The 14,839-nt window shown below is 37.8% G+C and overlaps 1 protein-coding gene across 1 annotated transcript in view; it reads left to right on the top strand.

Annotated features, from left to right (window-relative positions):
- The first annotated feature begins 2,042 nt into the window (after positions 1-2,042).
- The window catches only part of khdrbs2 (KH domain containing, RNA binding, signal transduction associated 2), an 84,194-nt gene continuing 71,397 nt past the window's right edge, over positions 2,043-14,839 (top strand). The window contains 6 exon segments of the mRNA XM_008429838.2: positions 2,043-2,073; positions 2,076-2,137; positions 2,140-2,201; positions 2,203-2,308; positions 2,310-2,361; positions 2,364-2,480. Coding sequence (XP_008428060.2) covers positions 2,058-2,073; positions 2,076-2,137; positions 2,140-2,201; positions 2,203-2,308; positions 2,310-2,361; positions 2,364-2,480 — 415 coding nt within the window. The 5' untranslated portion in view covers positions 2,043-2,057.

Raw genomic sequence — 14,839 nt, 5'->3', positions numbered from 1 at the left:
CGTGTTTACACTGGAAAGTGTAAACCTAACCGATGTTCATACCCACAGACAATACAACCACTATCACCCTGAAGCCCATCCAGCACACTTAGTAGAAATAGAGTAGAATGGATCCGACTCAGCATCAAATGGAGTCACGTGAAATGGATCTGGCATCTATTCAGAGTGCCTCTTGGGTAAACTCTTTTGCATGATTTCTGCACACATTGGGATGGGAACAGTAGGACGTGGGAAGGGAACCATAGGATGTGTCTCTCATTGGAGTTTTGGCTCCAATGAGAGCCAAAACTCTCATCCAACCTCTTATCGAAAGCCAATGAGAACTTGAATAAGAGCCAATAAGAACTAAAACTCATTGGAAAGGCTTTTTGTTCCTTCTGGCCTGGGTACCAGATCTTTCTGGATCTGGAATATGCAGCTGGGCATATGATACCTAAATGGCAAGATGTCAGATAACGGGTGATCCAACAGGTGTCCGGTTTAAATTATGTGAAGAACTCTGTGTGAGGAGTGTCCATGTTCTGTACCTTCATTCAGGAGAGCCCATGTAATGAAGTCAAAAAACCATCACCTTTTTGGGCTATGATAGAAAGTTGAATTAGTAAGAAGGAATATTAATTTACTCTAAGGAGAGGTGTGACTGTGCATTGTTTCCTTTGTGTTTGTCCTGTATTTTAATCTGCAGGCTTTATGACCTTAAAAATAATGTTGAAAATAATTATTAATGACAACAGATTCAGCCGATCTGTATCAATTTGCAGAACAGTGCATTTTGTCTCAGTTTTATTCCGTTTAATTATGATGTACCAGAGATCGCATCAAAGTCTGCCAGATTGGTATTTCTTGCCAATTGTAAGTCCCTCAAGGTTTATATTCATGAGATGCTTAATTTACGCAGTAAACAACTCATCCTATTAGAGGAGGAAACATAAATAACAACAGAATAATTAACACCCACTTGTGAAACAGTTTGTCTGCAGGTCCCCCGCAGTCTTTCTGATTCTGATTGGTGGGAAGAGACATGACTCTAAAGGTCAAGTGGAGCATGGAATTGGTCCTTTGCCAGGCTCATCTGCTAAAATCTCATTTGTGAGTGAGTTAGACAGGCAGCATGCTGGGAAGACGATGACTTTAAGATTCAACTTAATATTATGACAAGATTAGGGAGGCATTTGAAATCCTTTACACATTTTTTGCTTGACCCTCAAGTAAGTCATTTAACTTTCAAAAAAACAGCTGCAAGTTTTTCACCAGTTCATCTTGTGATCGTCGGTTATTTATGAAGCATCGTTTGCAATCGCAATGTGCATTAAATCTGGCTCCAGCATAGACACTAGTAGAAAGGAATACCCAACAGTTTTAAATCATGGCAGGTAACCTAAAAATCAGACTGTATATATACAAATAATTTCACATTCTTTTGAATTTTATGTTTAGAAACTTTAAACAATAACTTCAAAGCACTGTTTTAAAATAACATGATTACAGGTGAGAAGCTGTTTTTCTTTTAATCTATGTTAGGTTGGAGAAGTGAAGCTCTCCTGGGGGCCTCCTGCTGCCCCGGGGCCCCAAGCAGTAGCCTACTTTGCCTTTCGGAGGGCTCTGCTTTATAAAATCAAACATTTCAAATAGATCAAGCAGAATTCAGCATTATGAACAACTACAAAAAGTTGTCTTTTACTCTCAATGAGCACATTTGGTTGTGAATATTGTTAAATAACAGAAACTCACAAGTTACAACTTAATTTGTAAGGAGTTTATAATTATGAAAAAGGTGAATCGACCATATGCCAAACAAAAAGGCTTTCTTACTACAATGCTCAATCAGCCATGTAGAACAAAAGTTAAACTTTTGATTTTGATTATGAAGGACACCTCATCAGCCTCCTTATAAAGCATTTATTTTCTGTTTTTTACACACACAAAAAAAGACATTATTTTACAAGTCACATATCTTGCATGAACAAGTGCCATCTTCAGTGCACAGATGGCTTACGCTCAGAGGGGACCTGGCTGAGTCTTCATCAGCACCAGTCCCACACTGAATGTAGCCAATAATGTTGCCGAGGGGCGGGGGGAGGGGAGCGCAGGCTGCAGACCCCCAGAGTCTGACGAGAGTCTGGCGTCTTTCTTACAGAGAGGAGAGGCAGCGGCGGCGGAGATGGACTCACACCTCTGATTACTGCTCATCCTCCAGTCAGCTTTTCGCGCAGATCTGGAACGGCTACATTTCACAGACGGGATTTGTGTTGGTTCTGGACGGACAGACTGCAGCCACCTGAACGCAGGAAGGGAAGATTTTTTTTAATTTTTTTTTTTTAGTTACATTCCGACGCTCAGTTCTGTGGTCTCACCTGTACTGCCGGTGGGGAGACTCGCTGCGATCATAATGCATCCGAATAAGTGCTTACCTGAACTGATGGCCGAGAAAAACAGCCTGGACCCGTCTTTTGTTCATGCGGTTCGGCTTCTAGCAGAGGGTAAGTAAGGTTGCCTATTTATTTAAAATCTAATTTGCTGTGAGCGTGAACGTGCTGTGTTTTACCGTAGGCAATGCACAAGAAGACTTTACTTTAGTTCATCCGAGTGCAACTGATATGTGGTTTACTTCGGAACTTTGCAGAATTTCTGCAAACACGGAAAGTAAAGTGTAGTCAAAGAGTAATCACCTTGTCTCCCAAAAAAAGTCAGACGCATAACATGTCAGATTTGAACAGAAAGCTCAGGTTCATATTTACATGTAAAACAATCAAACAATTAACAAATCACACCAGTTGTTGTGATGAATTAGAGTTAAAAGGTTAATCAGTCATTATTTTTCGCATAAATTTGTCTTCCTTATTTGACAAAAAGTGAACAGAAAAGCACTGGTCAAGGGATCTGAGACAATATAGTACATCTTTTATAAATATTATTAAAACTGTTTTAACAGGAGGAAAAGCTGAACGAAGTTGAAACAAAATAAATAAATAAATAAATAAATAAGAATGAAAAAAAAAATCTGAAATGTCAGATTGACCTTAAAAAGGTTTGGCTTTTTTAATATTGCAGGTTTGTAAAATTCAGAGTTTTAGGTTTTCTGATTTAGTTTTCTTCCTGTACTGATTGTCATATTTTGGCATAGGGTGCTGATAAATATCAAGGTACACAGCGGTTTTAAAACAAAGTCCTAAAAACTGCTGAAGTTTTCTACATGCAACTCCTGTGGTTTAAACTGTTTAATGATATTCTGGAGAATGTGAAGGGGTGGCCAGAGTCATCCCCAGCCATATGAACATGGAGTAGCAAAGCCCTCTTCTGTCTGTCACTGCACACTGGCAGTCAGCTGGCTGAAAGAAGGCAACACATATCATTCTTAATATTTTTTTATGTAGCAGTTCACTTGGCAACCTGGGGCATCATCTATGTTTATCAGCAGATGACAAAAAAAAAGAATTCTCTTCAAAAAGTGTTTGAAAACTGCTGCTAATTTAGCCAATATTAGCCCTATAATTTGCATGATCCTGTGAATCAATATAACAGTAAATAAATTATATACATAACGTTAATTTGATATATTTACTAAAGTACTTCAGCAGCAGTAATATAACTTGCTTTTCTGTCCTGAAATCAAAGCTGTTAGATCATGTGGGAATTTTTTTTGTTTTAATGTTTTAGTGCAAATTCTAGACACTTTACAACAGGTGTATTTTTAATAATAGTCTTATTTGCAGTTTTTCTTTTTTTTTAACAGCCAAGATGCTCAAGCTCACAGAAAATAGTGGCGACTGTGATGAAGAAGAATGTGGGTTAAGTTTGATCAATGTTGTCATTGTAATATTCATAGCACAGCTACATGTTTTCCTAATATCCTGATAGTCATCCTGAGACAGTTTCATACCTGTCTTTGCAGGTCTTTGCTCAAAGTGACCTCAAATTTCAATTGTGGACGCCTCTCTATTAGGATTGTGCATATTTAAATCCAAACCACTTTTTCAGGAAAGTATCCCAAGACATGCATTAGTTTCATTTGTGACTCTACGTTAACATTAAGGAGCACGCACATGCATAATCTTTTTCTAACGTGCCTCAACTTTTGAATGTGTTCCTCATCGCCTCAATATAGTTGCTACAAGATCTGACCTCAAAGAAACCAAATTAAAGATAAAAAGTTAGAATGCGAAATGACGAGTTGTCTGTAAAATACTGTAGAAGATGACAGTATAAAAGCAGGGTAAATCTATGGATGAATAAGTTTTATGAAAAAAGAAATGTATCAAGCAAATGTGAAAAAAAGTAAAAAAAATCTAATGACCTTGAAGTTCCTCCATTTAAGTATCATTTGAAACCCATAGTGCTGTACTGTAAACTGGATTACCTTATCCTCTTATAGTTTCAATTCAAATTAGTATATTTTTTTTTACAATTTTACTGATACAAAAAGTTGAATATTTTTAAAGAAAACTTGTATCTCAGCGTGTTTGTGTGAGAGTAATGTGCATCAACTGGACAGGATGTCTTTGCAGTTCGGTCCCCCCTCCCTTTTGTGTTCCTGCTGAAATGTGTTGATGAGACACCTGACAGTGCCGCTTTTGGCGCTTACTGGAGTGCAGATGGGATCATCTGTCACACACTACATTTTGCCAGATTTTCTCAAGGCTGACTCACATGCACAAAAAAAGTGAAAACAAGAAAACATGTTACAGAGGCCATTAAGACGCTGTCATGTGTAAGAACTCCTCAAATGGCGATTTTAAACTTTCTCTGCGTACACTTGCTCCTCAATTAACCAGAACTAACAGTGCAGACTAGCGATGCTTTACAGATGGACGCATAAATAATACACTGGAACAGGCAGTGTTAGAGCTGTGTGCTTTCCCCTAAATCATTGTGAAAACTTCAATTTAAAGCGTCATCCATAATACTGGACAACCACCTCTGGAAATGTTCTAAAATTCTGCTGGCTTAATCTTAGGTAACAGCTGGGATTCCTTTTTCTTTCACAAAACTCTTTACTCATTGATAATGCAGAATCCTGCATACCTGCGGGCAGCAAGATAAAACTGCTTTCAGCAATTTATTGATTCAGTTATTTATCACTGAACAGAAAGGCACGTAATCCTGCATTATTCATATCACAGACAATGAAACACAAAACATGGATTTATTGTGGTCTTGGATAACATCTCCATATTTAAGAAATATATTATACACGCCTTGTGAACGAATGATGCACTCTGCATAATCATTTGTCTATATTTGGGCAGATATATGATAGCTTAGGAAGAGGATAATTTATCACCTGGTTGTCCTGTAAGGCCGGAGGTGCGCGGTTGCGTTTTAGTTTGTAGAAACTTCCATATCTTTTTGACATTCAAAGAAACAATGAACTTAATAACATTACAAAACAACTTTAACAGCCAGTGGCCATAGCTGTCTCGGCATTCGCTGAAACTGTTGAAGGCATTTGTCAGTGGGAACAGGAGGCTAATGACTTCTCAGACTGACAGATGAAAGTCAACTCTTTCTTGCTCTTTACTTTCTTCTCGCTGAAGAACAGTGGAGTTGTTTTTTTTTTGTTGTTTTTTTTTTATAGTGGGTGGGAGTCAGAGACAAGAAAGGCGAGCCATTAATAGATCCCATAGGTTTTCCTTGCAAGACTCGCCTACATGCCATGCATGGAAACCAGAGGGATTTATAACGAGCAGAAAGGGAGGCAGGAAGGAAGTGATGGACATCGAGATGAGCACTGGCGTCTCGACGTTCATACGCTTATTTGTTTCCAAACCAAGTCCTTTTCTATCAGGTTATATTTTGGCAGAAAATGCTGTAATAGGAAATACATTCTGTCATATTGTAACCTTAACTTTCAAGGATTTTTATTGGGATACTACGTGTTAGACTTGCTCAAACTGGTGCAGAAATATTTGCCAGATGACGATCTGTAAATTTTGTCACAGATTTTATTTTTTCACCCTCTGTAGTTAGTGGAGGCCACTTGTGTGTAGTTTCATTCTGGAACAAATAAGTCTATTTTATGAAGGTTTGTTAGAAACACTAGAGAGGAAACAGTATCATGAAGGCCAAGGAAACACAACAGACGGGTGAGGGATAAAGCTGCTGAGCATTTTAAAGTGGGGTTAGGGTAGAAACAACATCCCAGGTGAATATCAGACCAGGATCATTGTATTCAAATACTAGAAATTTCAAAGTACTAAACTTTGAAATTTCGATTTAGGCTTTCTGTCTTTTCCCCTTTGCAGACGTCTCTGGTGTGTTGTTTTTATATTCCTTTGTGTTCCTTTGCTGTCCTCTAGCTCCTAGCTGCTCCAGGCAGACATCCACTCTGCCTGAGTTTGGTCCTGCTGGACATTTCTCCTGATTGAAAAGGATTTGTCCTCAGCTGTGTTATCCAATCAGAATGCACAGCCCAGGGGTTTGAATCAAGTTGCAGATTAAATGCCATTTTCTGATGACCAATTTCTTCAGTTTTGAATGAGTTCTATTTCTTTTGTGTTTCACCTGCAAAGTCCTAAGTACTTAAATAAAAAGCATCTGTGGGAAAAAGCCAATTTACCTTCTATTGAAGAACTTAAGACTGCTTTTGTAAAATGCTAAAATTAGATCTGGACCACTTGTCACTATAGCATGTTGCCAGCCGCCAGTAATTGAGGTTTTGCCAACTCTCAGCAAGGATCGTAATGAATGACACTTGTTTTGACAGCTGCTTTGAGAAGAAATTGTGGCTGTTCACAGACTCCTGTTCACACTTTTATCCACAGTCATATTTTTGTCTGGCTATTGTCAGTGAGAATACGGCATCAATTCATGAAGCCTGAAAGCTTGACATAACGACAAAACATTTCGCCAAGCTCATTTTATGTTTCATTGTTTGTTTACCTGCGATAGCTATGTCCGGGACCACAGAGAATCTTCAGCAATGCATCCTATTTCTGATTTAGACCTCAATTTAACATCCCAAATTCACTCATGATTAGTTTAACAACAAACTTAGAAACATTTTTCAGTCACTACAAACACATATCTATGATTTAAACTTTAATGTGAAACCTGTCATTGAACAGGACACTTGAAATAGAATATACAGACTTACATCACACTAAATATATGTTGCGATAATTTAATACCTTAACTAGAAATATAATGCTATTTTATAGATACTTAAGTTGGCTGGCTAAAATGGATCGTACCGAGGAACACATTGAGCTAGACATTGCTCTGTCACTACTCATGCATCTTTGGTGACATTTCAAGATCTTTCAAAATTTTCAAATACGCAGCTGAAAAATCTATATCACGAACACAATGTACAAATGCTTCAAAGATTTGTGTCTAGAAGACGCCTGTTGCCCAAACAGTAAGATGAAGTTGAACTCTCTCAAATCCTTCCTTCATTCTTTTGTTCCCTTCTTTCTCTTTTCCTTCCCTCCTTCCTTCCTTTCAGTGCAGAAAAGTAAAGCCTGACCACCACAAACATATTTATTGTAAATATATAGTGAACTTGTCAACCAGCTAAAACAGGATCTGAAAAAGTATGGGAGTTTGACCAGGAGAAACCCTACCCTAATCCCTCTTAACTCTTAATGTTTAACTTTTACTTCTTTACTCTGCACTGAGTGTGCATCTTAAAGTCATAAAATTGATTTAGAACATGATTTTTTTTTCACCTTGAGATCTAAAAATTGATTTCCACTTATCTACCTTTCTTTATTGTTCATCAGTTGTTATTCACATTTTGCTTGTATCCATTAAGGCCTGCCCAGGATCCAGCGGTGACCGAGCTTGTTGTCACAGATAAACGGCAGCTCTTTCAGTGTGATCTATCAAAAGGACGCCAAAATTACATCTCAGGAAAGAGATGTAATTTTGGATTGCATTTTCAGCATTTAGCAGACACTCTTACTGAGAGTGACTTACAATGAGTGCTCGGGTCGAATAAGATTAAATTCCAAGGTCACGGGCATTTCCAGCAACAGAAACGAGTGAATGTGCCAAAGATTCAGCTCTCAGACAATAGATATTAGATAGCAGATTATATTGCAATGTATTTAATATTCACATAAAAGAGGGGAAGTTTTAAAGAAATACAAAGACACTGAAAAAAAACGTCAAAGTCTGATTGGTTAAATTACAATAGGAGTTCTTTATTGTTAATCACATTTTTTTTTTCCTATTTGGATTTAAGTACACCAGACAGCAACAAGTGTGAAGTAACAGCAATCTAATGAGGCAAGTGGAAAGGTATTCATACCACTCTATTTCTTTTACATTTAGTCATGTTACAGACTTGAACTTATGCGTTAAATTGGCATGTTATGTGTTAGAGGAATTCAAAGTAGCACATAAATGTAAAATCAGAAGACCCAAGCTGAAGTCTTTTGCAGCCTCTACCTTATTTTCTTCCAGGATTCTTCTCTCTGTTGTCTCCATCAATGTTTCTATCAACTCATACTTCCTTCCTTCCATGGTATGTGGAATTAATTTTCCACCACAAAATATTACATGTTGAGCAAAAAAGTATCTACACAGAACACCTTCTTTCACACGCATGCTGTTTTTCTTTAATAGCTTCTGACAAATTTGAAATGGGATTTGTTTTGGGGGGTTTTCAGCAGTGACTTAAAAACTAGAATTTATTTAGGTGTATCAGAGTAACTTGTAAAGCAATGTATTTTTTATTTTTTTGTCAACTTTACAGCCACAATGTATTTTGTTTTCACCAGATAAAGTCCTAATGAGATTTATTGGAGAGTGGGGTTAGGACATGACAAAATGTGATAAAGTTCAAGAGGCAGGAATGTTTTCATAAGGAACTGTTCAGTCCTTATGAATATAAGAGCCTCACATGTCCTTTGCTTTTATTGCTTCGGAACGCAATTCGGTTTTTAATGTCTGGCAATGAGCTTTATTTTCAATAAAACATTTAATAAAAAGCAAACAAATGATGTACACAACTAAAAGGTAAGTGTCTCAACATATTCTGAAATATTTCATACTGTTGAATAGCAACTAGAGAAAAAAACTAAACTAAACACGAATAAAATAGAACAGTTACCGATAAAACCATTCATGTCTACCTCCTAAAACCATTTTCTAACACCATTGGCTTCAGATTATATTCATGCAAATTAAACTGTAAACTGATAAATATTAATCTGTATGATTTTTAATTCTACCTGCCATATCAGTAATTTAAAAGAAGAGCAATCATTAAAAATCCATTGTGATTAAAATGATAAATTACCCCTTACTTTTAATTTGTAATTTTTGTCAAACTTAATTACTTTTCGACTCAGCACACTTCTCTGCAGAGAATTTGAACATGGCATTGTAATTAGACTAGATGGCCTCGGTGCATCACAGTTAAAATCACATAATCGGCATGTGACCAAACACTTGGTCGTGTGCGACTCGGAACGCTTCCTCACAGTTGCATGTATTGCTTTTCATCCGTCTGTGTTTGAAAGAATAGGCCACAGTTAATTGTGCATCTCATAGTTCAATCCCCCAACTCTACCCTCTTTCAGGCATTGTAACATATTTCAATGTTTGATCTAAGCAAGCAATCACTTAGAGGGGAGTAATTACACAGATTCATTTTTGCAGCCAGTGTGAAGTCATTATTGTAGATACTGTTTAATGGTTGGAAGAAATCTGTGAATAGTTGAACCCTCTGCTGAAGCACTTAACAACAAGCCTCTGCGTTTTGGCTTCTGTCTGCATTTGGCACAGCAACCTCTGGTTCAAAGTATAATATAATAACAATTTCGCTCCCTATTGATTGGTTTACGACTATGTAAACAAACATTTCCAAGGATTTTGACGTTAATAAACAGCAAAATCAAATAGGTGTGAAGCCAAAAGCCGTACTCTCATCTTACATACCCCATGTTTTAGTTTTTTTTTTTTCTTTTTAAGCTTGCACAACAGATTTAGGGCTATTCAAGGTCCCTTGTCTTTCATGCACCTGGGCAAAATAAAAAAGCAAGTTATGGTAAAAAAAAAAAGAAAAAAAAAAGAAAATAGTCAAAGAAGGATGCTTACTGTGTGCAATTTTTGTCTACTCAAAGCAGACATCAGATTCCTCAACGACCCTGAGTTTGCTCCACTGGGTGTGATGATGTGCATGCTTCATGCTCTGTTTTATCTCATCAAATCTCAGTGTGACGTGACAGTGCAGCAGACTGGAGATTAATCAGATGTATGTTGGTGGAAATTAAGGCTGATTGGATTGATTAAGGTGTCATTTCATCACTGTATGCCTGTTTTGTCTGGATTCGTGTTTCTCTGTCAACCCATTGGAAAAGCGCATTTCCACCCCTCCTGCTTAAACCTCCTCTTACAACCCCCAGCAGAGAGACGATAAGATTTGATACCACAAAAACTGTCTGTGATATGTGTACACATTCTCCTCAGTAGGAGAGAAAAAAACCCTGCATGCTAACATAGACTTTCCAGCAAGTAAAGAGACATGGATTCAGAACATTGTGTGTCCAAGAATAGTATGTTTTTTCTGGCAGTTTTTGGTGTCAACATATTGAACATATTGAACAACATATTATGGTCTCCACATATAATTTATATCATTTCCTGGAACATTGTTTTGGTTACTTTGATGCAGTGAAGAAAGTTACTCTTATCAAATCCCTGCATGCTGTCTAATGTAACCTGTGTCTTTTTTTTAGTTTTCTCTGTTATTGGTTAGATCAGAACAAACACAAGCAACACCATTTGGAACAAATTTGCACTCAGGAGATTATCAGGTGACATTTGAAGGTGTCAATATTGGCTATAAAAGCAGTTTTCAGTGAAGACTTGTTTTCTTGGGCTGCACAGTGGCGCAGTTGGTAGAGCTGTTGCTTTGCAGCAAGAAGGTTCTGGGTTTAATTCCCGGCCTGGGGTCTTTCTGCATGGAGTTTGCATGTTCTCCCTGTGCATGCGTGGGGTTTCTCCGGGTACTCCGGTTTCCTTCCACAGTCCAAAAACATGACTGTCAGGTTAAATGGCCTCTCCAAATTGTCCCTAGGTATGAGTGTGTGTGTGCATGGTTGTTTGTCCTGTGTGTCTCTGTATTGCCCTGTGACAGACTGGTGACCTGTCCAGGGTGAACCCCGCCTCTCGCCCGAAACGTTAGCTGGAGATAGGCACCAGCAACCCTCCCGACCCCATTAAGGGACAAGGGTGCAAGAAAATGGATGGATGGATGGACTTGTTTTCTTCTTTGAAGAGGTGTCATTGCTTCTTGCTTTCATAAAGGAAAAGTTAGTCATTTATTAATATACTTAGCTTTTAGATAAATTTAGAGATGACAGCAACTGGCTTTTTGAAGAGATGATTCTATAACTGTGAAATACGCATTTTCTAAAAGTAGATATAAATATGCGCTAGGTCTGTCTGGTTGTTTTTTATTGTTTAATTGTAAAACAGCAATATCGCACAGAACACTTTGGTAAATCAAATCAGAGCAGCTCTCAGAAAACTACGGTACCCTAAAGTTTGGCTGAATTTGTTTTGAAAGTAAAAGTTCTGTAGATTTCCAAATGAAGTTTTAGAGATCTAACAATAATAAACTTTTCATCTCACTTTTGATTCAATCTTATATTTGTAAACCAAATATTTCAAGCCATGTTTTTGTTCCAGTTTGTGCTTTCTGCCCTTTTTACATGATTAACGGACTTTAATAAAAAAAAAATAGCTTTCATCTATGCAGTATTTTGACTTCAAATTGAACATCCAGTATCTGCTAAGCTAAGCAAATTAACAGATTTAAGTTTGTGTGGCATTCTTTAAAAAAAAAAATCTTCCCAACTTTCCTTCACAGGGAATTTATACATTCATTTCCCATTTCAAGGATAAATGTACTTCAAACTGTTATTTGGTCTCTTCTGGTGCTCTGTGTCACTGCATACATGCCAAAGCTGATGTGTTTAACCTTAAGCCATGGCAGGCTGACTTAGCAAATTCTCTCTTTTTCAGCAGAAACCTTGTCTCCTAACTCGTAGAATTGCACACATACATCTGGCTGCTGTGTGGTTGATACCTTGTTATGTTTTTTTTTTTCACTGCTGCCTGCTCTGAAGCAGCACTGATGCAGTTCGGGCAGTGAAACAAAGGGGATCAGGGGCACCAGAAAAGCCACTAAGAAGGTTTTACTCATTCAGTCTCCCCAAATGAGATTTTTTTAAGCCGACAAGGAGGACTGAAAATAGTGACCTTCAAAGTGCACTCGTTCTACTTTGATCTTTAGGCTCCTGCTGCTCTCTACCATGCTCTATACAAAGATGATAGCAGCACTCACCTTTTTCTGGATTAAATAGTGTAAGCTCATTTTCGTTCTTTTCTCTTCTACACAATTGACTGCTGAATTTACAGACAGGCTGTTGGCTAGAATAAAAGTTTTCCATTATAACTGCTATTCCAAAGTACAATCTACTTTCGAGCCAGTTATAGATTGTTGCTGTAGTCAAGTACAAATTTACATTAGACATATTTGTAAGATATACACTTCTCAGTCAAAAACACAAATGCATTTTTTATTCATTTATTATCTAGATCCAAATCTGTTATGTAACCTGGAAACTTAGTACCACTGCAACACAATGGTTGATCTTAGGATATGTATGTATTAACAATACTTAAAATGTAAAACATAGCCTACTTACTCCAAGGAGGCTGAAGCAGACTCAGAGCGGATGTCTGCAAGACATGTCTGCTCCAAGATCAATTTTTACGATTGCATCCACATTCCCATTTTATATACAGCAAACTGCTTGGCGGAAAATGGTGCTCTCATCAAACTGTTTTGTAATCAAAACTGAGCTGATGAACCTGAAAGTAAGCGCAATAAGTCGCAAGAACGGCCATCAGCCAGAATGCCATTACCGACTGGGCGGTGGCTGCCCTGGTGGAGAAAAAGCTTGTTTAGCCGTGCAGCTAGCTTGTCACACTAGCTGGTATCCATTCAAACTGTTAAATTTTACATGAAATTTGCATGCAATCGGTATGCTGCCCAATGAAATCCCGACAGTCTGGGAACAGTATGCACGCAGTCTGCGCAGCTCACAGAGGGAGCCCCAGTAAGTGGCCCTTTTATTCTTCTTTGATGGAAATATTGGTCAAGATTGAGAAAACCCGGTTTTCCCAATGGCATGAACAGCTTAGATATTAGATCAAGGGTTCAGGGTGATGTTCTTCAAGTGTTTCATTCTGTTAACGTAGTTTCTCTAAAAAATTCAATGTCACCCAAAACTAGCAAGATAGAATTTAAAAAAAGAACTGTTACGGTGAAATACACTGCAAGAAAGACAGCTAACTTATCTGTTGTCTAGCACACAGCCACAGACATCCTCCATGGAGGAAGGTACTCTGCAAATGGTCACAGTTTGAAAAGCTGACTGTTCACAGAGTTCTGCCTCCGAGCATATTTTGCAAAGTTAAATGGAAGAAAAAAGTGTGATAGAAAGCTTTGTGAAGCTATTCCTGAACGAGTGACAACATCAAAACTGCCTTACCTGGGCTAAAGGGGAGAAAACATTACTGATGCACCATTTCCCAACACCCTCCCTTCAGATAAAAGTAAACTCTGGGCTGGAGGTCCAATGTGAAGCTTCCATAGTCAATAAAGATTTGGGGGGCCATCTCAGCTGCTGCTGTTGTCCACCTGTGTTTTCTCATGTCTAAAGTCTCCTCTTCGTGCTTCACTCTGATGGCAAGCTTTATTGACTGGCCAGCAAATTCATCTGACTTAAACCCTGTAGAGAATCTGTGGAGTTTTGTGAAGAGGGACATGAGAGACACCAGATCCAGCAATGTAGAAAAGTTGAAGTTTGCTAATGAAACAACCTAAGCTTTCTTAAACCTCAGCAGACACACGTGCTATTTACCTCCATGCCACTCACCACTGACACAGTAATTCATGCAAAAGGACCCATGATCAAGCCTGCGTCATACTCTGTACATTAAATAAACATACTTTTCAGTAGGTCAATGTTTCTGTAATAAAAATGTGTTTCACCTTTTGAATTGGATCACTGTATCTTAAACAGTGATTTTCAACAAGATTCTAATTTATGAAGAGGCACCTGTATGTGGAGGCTCCTGTTCTGTTTAAATGTCACAAATAGGGATGTGAATCATCTCTGCTCATAGGAATAAAAGGTGAGCGAGTTTTCCAGTCTGATTAACTTTGATTTTTAACTGGAGGTTTAAGTTACACTCCGTTCTCAATTGCAGGTGACTGCAGTCTGGGCATTATCTGGTTCACTGACATTACATACTAAAGTCATCTTGGAACCTCTGCAGGAAATATGTGAAAGCACTTTTATGTACAGTACCAGTTACACACTTTCCTCATTCAGCTGTAATTAGTTTGGTGCTTCTGGTCTTACACGAATAACAAAGCAAATATTGATCTGTTTACCAGAAGCAATTGAATTTTAACATTTCATATTGTTTTTCTAAGGTTAAATCTTGAACTTTAACTTGATCCTATACACAGCATGGATGAAATGAAAATAGCTGGAAACAAAATCGGAATTGATAGAAATGCTTGCAAGTCAATATTCAGCTTGTGACCATGTTGTGGTCGGAATGAGGATTTTGTTCCTATATGTATAGTATGTAGTTCTAGGAGATTCTTAAGCTTTTTGTCTGCATAGTGCTTTTTGAGTCAGTCCTCACGGTTTCTATAGAAACCAAATTATAGCTTGGTCTCATTTGAGTAATGAAATGTAGTATTGAGGAAGATCTGTCATGTTGTCGGCCTGTTTTTATTTAAAAATGGAAAGAATTAGGCACTCAAATGAACAACTCAGACAAAATTTGAAATAAAATATATATA

The sequence above is a fragment of the Poecilia reticulata genome, linkage group LG15 (assembly GCF_000633615.1).
Source record: "Poecilia reticulata strain Guanapo linkage group LG15, Guppy_female_1.0+MT, whole genome shotgun sequence".
Classification (NCBI taxonomy): domain Eukaryota; kingdom Metazoa; phylum Chordata; class Actinopteri; order Cyprinodontiformes; family Poeciliidae; genus Poecilia; species Poecilia reticulata.
This window is presented reverse-complemented; position numbering and strand designations above follow the sequence as displayed.